The 5,000-nt window shown below is 43.1% G+C and overlaps 1 protein-coding gene across 1 annotated transcript; it reads right to left on the bottom strand.

The window, feature by feature from the left end:
* Positions 1-3,090: 3,090 nt before the first annotated feature.
* Positions 3,091-3,555, bottom strand: LOC119571831 (cilia- and flagella-associated protein 20; the record flags this gene model as incomplete). Its single annotated transcript, XM_037918951.1, is given in 1 exon segment — positions 3,091-3,555. A coding segment is annotated over 1 exon segment (86 nt), but the record flags the coding sequence as incomplete, so codon positions are not given.
* Between the last annotated feature and the right edge of the window lie 1,445 nt (positions 3,556-5,000).

Raw genomic sequence — 5,000 nt, 5'->3', positions numbered from 1 at the left:
ATTCCCCTGAGCCTCAGGATCTCCCATAGCGATTCCGATGCACCGAGTCAAACGCCTTCTTGAGGTCGATGTAGGCTGAAAGCAGCCACGACCAAAACTCACGACGGCGTTCCACAATTATTCGAAGCGCTAGTATACGGTCTATTGTGGACTTGCCAGGAGTAAATCCAGACTGCTCCGGTCTCTGGTGTCTCAGTAGGTGGTTGCGGACCCGTTTCAGAAGAATGTGAGCGAGAACCTGCCTGGTATGCTGAGCAGTGTAATGCCACGGTAGTTGCTACAGCCCCCATCGATCCCCTTTCCCCTTCCAGAGAGGGATGGGCCAGCCCCTCAGCAGGTCAGGGGGAATGGTACCAGACTGCCAAATGGCAGTTTAGGACTGTATGCAGGCCCCGAGCTATAGGTTCACCCCAGCCTTTAGCAGTTTAGCAGGGATATCACATATGCCTGCAGCTTTCCCACTCTTCAGCTTGGAAATTCGCCAGGCCCAACCTCTGTTAGGGTAGGAGGTTCCTCGCTGATGGGGGGTCCGGCACAGGCACTGAGACATCGCTTGCATCCAAGCTAACTGTTGGAGGATCCCCCTGGACAACTGTTCAAAATACTCAGCCCAACGTTCACGAACCCCAACATGATCTGAGATGATCCGTCCATCCGCTGATCGGACGCAGTCATCTGTGAGGAGGGGTTAGGGTTCAGTTTTCTCAGGGCTTGGTAGGCAGGGCGAAGGTCATTTACCAAGAAATGGCCTTCGACCTCCTTTAGCAAGATTCCTGAGGGAAATGTTCCTTGTCCCTTCTCAGCAGTGTCCGAGCCCTACGCACCATGGAACGGCGCAAGACTTGATTCCCTTCAGCCGAGCTTGCGACATGCTTCGTGGCCTCTAAGTCTCGGGGATGGTATTCGCCTTGTCCTTGGGCGTACGCCAATGGACTTTCCCGAGCTGCTTCGAGTGTTACGCGCTTGAAGGACTCCCACAGAGCAACTGGATCCGTCAGGTTGCTGGTTTCTGAGAATCGGTCAGAGCTGCCGTGGCGAACCCACGGGCACACCCTCCTCCCTTAGTCTGTCAAGTGAAACACCTTAGGGTGGCCACTGGAGGGACGGGGAGTTTTGAAGTGGACCCGCAGGGTAGCCAAAAAGCAGCCTATGGGCGGTGCCACAGAATCAGCACTCCGGTAAACCCTGCAGTTCTGGAGGATCCTCCCCCCATCGCGTGCTGACAAGAAAGGGGGTCGATCTCCTTTGGCCCCCTGTACCCGTATCGCTGTACCAATCCAGCGATGCGAGTTGAGCGCTGGTACCAGGAGCCAGAGATCCTCATTTTCTGGGACCTAGCAAAGGGCGGAGAAGGAGGCTATTCTCGCTGCTGGGATCAGCTCCCGAGCCATGGGGGCCGACAGACATCTCGTAGCCAGCTCGGTCACAGCCGGATACCGCATTGAAGTCGCCCAGAACAATGCGAATGTCTCGCCGGGGGCAATCGTCTGCCACAGGATGCGAGTTTTGGCGTAGAAAAGCCTCTTTCACATCGGTTTTTATGTACATCGGTAGGAGCGGTATACAGCAATAAGAGACATGAAGCCAAAAGCATGGGTTCAGTCTCAATGCCATGATACGCTCATCAACCGGTGTCACCTCGACTACCGCAGGCTGAAGTCGACTGGAGAGGGCTATGGCTACACCCTGGAGGTGGTGACCATCGCTGCGGCCCGACCAGTAGTAGGTGTAACCACCCACACTGATCGTGCCGCTACCAGGTCTTCTCAAACCCCTGAGAGGGCAGCCACCTCAAATCCCAGTCGCTTCAATTCCCGCGATAGCAGAGGTAAAACCCCTTTATCCTGCCGCAAGGACCGGATGTTCCAAGCGCCTACCCGGAAAGCGCCTGAGGGTTAAGCCTCGGGTGGTCACTCCGGGGTGCACGCCACCTCTGCCGCCCCCACCAACACAGCCCCAGATTAAAGGGGGAGGGCAGGCTGTGGGACCGCCTATCCACCTGTGGGGTTCCCGAGGGCTTTCCCCCACAAGCTTCATGGGGGGTTGGCGCCTGCCGGGGCGCAGGCGGGACGAGTAACTCTCGTCCCAATCCTGCACCCCGACATTTGCCCTCCCAGCGGGACCCACAGCCCGCCTTACTTGCTGGGTGGGAGGGACAACACCCCTCCCCCCAGCATTACCATTCATCTGTGAGTTGCCAGAGGGTCATTCTGGGGGGAGGAGGGGCTGGCAAGGCCCACCTCCCCGAGCGCCCCCTTGCCCCAGGGTGGCTAGGGGGCAGGAGTTGGTACGGAGCCAGAGCGTGTCCACACGCCGGTGGGCGTAAAAATATATATATATATATAATATATAATATAATAATATATATATTTATATATATACACAAAATTTTATAATATATAAAATATATAGATATAAAATATATATATATATAAATATATATAATATATATAATATATATAAAATATATATCTATAATATTATTTATATACATTTTTATATATATATATATATTATATATTTTATATATATATATATATATATTTTATATATATATATATATTAAATGTGTGTATGTATGTATGTATGTATGTATATATGTATGTGTGTGTGTGTGCATGTGTGTTTTGTGTGTGTGTGGGTGTGTGTGTGTGTGTGTGGGGTGTGTGTGTGTGTGTGTGTGTGTGGTGTGTGTGTGTGTGTGTGTGTGGTGTGTGTAGTGTGTTTTGTGTGTTGTGTGTGTGTGTGTGTTGTGTGTGTGTGTTTGTGTGTGTGTGTGTATGATATTTAGGCATTTTTGTCATTCTTATGGAATTGTGCCCCCTAAACCCCTACTTATATGTCCTAAGGTACCATGTAAGTTATGAGAGTTTTAAGACATCGTTTGTACTTATTCATACATTATGCTGACTATTTCTGCTACATTTGGTTAGGAGAAATCAATAAGGTCATCGATGACAAATTTGATGGACTTGAGAGGCAGATTGGTTCTAGAAAATTAGCTCTCATTAATTACATACACTCATACTATGTAATTTCACATAATATGTTCTTTTTATATAATGTGAATACAAAGTATTATAATATCTCACCTTTTTATCCCATATCTGCAGTGGTTTACTTCCAATGCTGTAGAGAATGGAAAGGAATCCACTCTGAAACGTATTCTTGAACATTTTGTCTTCGCACTAGAGGACTTCAGGAGTTAAAAAGATACTTTTAAAATATGAAAGGCTACCCCTTTTGATACAGGCGATACTGTTTCACTCCCTCCCTACTTTTACCATGCAGGAATAAGTGAAAGAAAGACAGGAATGCAGGTACTTCTCCTGCTATAGAAATGCCGACAAAGGAATGCGTGCTCCCACCACTGCTTCTCCTCCTTTGGTTCTGACTTCAGCGGGAAACTTATATCCTCTATGGCCTCTTAATTTTATTTTTCTGTATTTAAGCTTCTCCTCTTCTGCTTCCTCCCGGAGAATAAATAGAAGAGAAAAGCCGACGCAAGAATGCGTTCCCTCGCTGCTGTTGTGTTTGCACGTCTTATTTGTTTACATCCCGTTGTCAGGGCGGCGCATCGAACGTAGGAGCTATATTCAAATCTATAGTATCTGTTGCATTAAGCTTAACAGACACTTTATTATGAGATATAATTTAAGTTTAGAATTTTTAAAAGACATTTCTATACAGTTTATGTATTGTCAATGCATGTAATTATTTCATGTGAACACGCATTCCAATTTTGCTTATGGTTTGTGAGCCGTTTTCAAAACCGAGTGTTCCCGCGGTCGTGTCTTTAAGGACGAGTGTCAGGCCAATTTTTGGTCTATTTTTGTGTTGTTTTGAGGAGTCTTTCGTTGTGTCTCTTTACCTGTTATGTGACATAAGTACCAGAGAACCAAAAATACCGCGTTAGTGTTCTATGACGAGTCATGAAGACGAAAGAATAGCTTTCTTGCGAAACTTAAGGTGAGATCTGGAGTGACATGAAACAAGGGTATTTTTTTCCTCAGGATTGTATCTTGTCATTTACTTCTTTATATATGTTAAGCTTAGCAGGCAGTGAATATCATCATGTTATATTTCGTTTAAGTGGGTCAAGTTCAGAGTAACATAAAGAGAAGAAGGAAGGGAAACAGAGAATATAACTGAGGAAGCTGCTGCAACCTGTGTCAGACTAATCTGGTTGAAAATATTTTGCCATAGATTTTAGTATATATTGTGATAGTAATATTTTTCATGGCTTGGAAAACCATCTGCTCTCTTTATGATGATGATTCAATATAATAGATATAATATAATATAAACTAATGAGGAATAAGTCTGGTGTCATGATGAGGCCCATTTGTGGATTTATATATCTTTATGTGTATAGATACACACACACACACACACACACACACACACACACACACACACACACACACACACACACACACACACACACACACACACACACACACACACACACACACACACACACACACACACATACATACATATATGTATATACACACAAAATATATATGAATCTACAAGTGGTGTAGACTTATAGCACTTCCTAAAACAGGCCTTATCATGAGATACCAGACTTATTCCTCATTAGTTTGCTGTATATATATATATGTATATATATATTATATATATATATATATATATATATATATATATATATATATATATAGATATATATATATATATATATATACATACATATCATATATATACACATATACATATATATATACATATATATATCTATATGTGTATATATATGTGTGTATATGTATATATATGTGGTGTATATGTATAGATATGTGGTGTATATATGTATATATATATTATATATAGATATATATATATATAATATATATATATAGATATATAGATATATATATATATATATATGTATGTATATATATATATATATATATATATATTATATATATATATATATATATATATATATTATAATAATATATATATATACAGCAAACTAA

Source organism: Penaeus monodon, unplaced genomic scaffold, assembly GCF_015228065.2.
Source record: "Penaeus monodon isolate SGIC_2016 unplaced genomic scaffold, NSTDA_Pmon_1 PmonScaffold_8216, whole genome shotgun sequence".
NCBI classification, from domain to species: domain Eukaryota; kingdom Metazoa; phylum Arthropoda; class Malacostraca; order Decapoda; family Penaeidae; genus Penaeus; species Penaeus monodon.
Note: the sequence above shows the minus strand (reverse complement) of the source record. Positions and strands in the feature narration are given on the sequence as shown.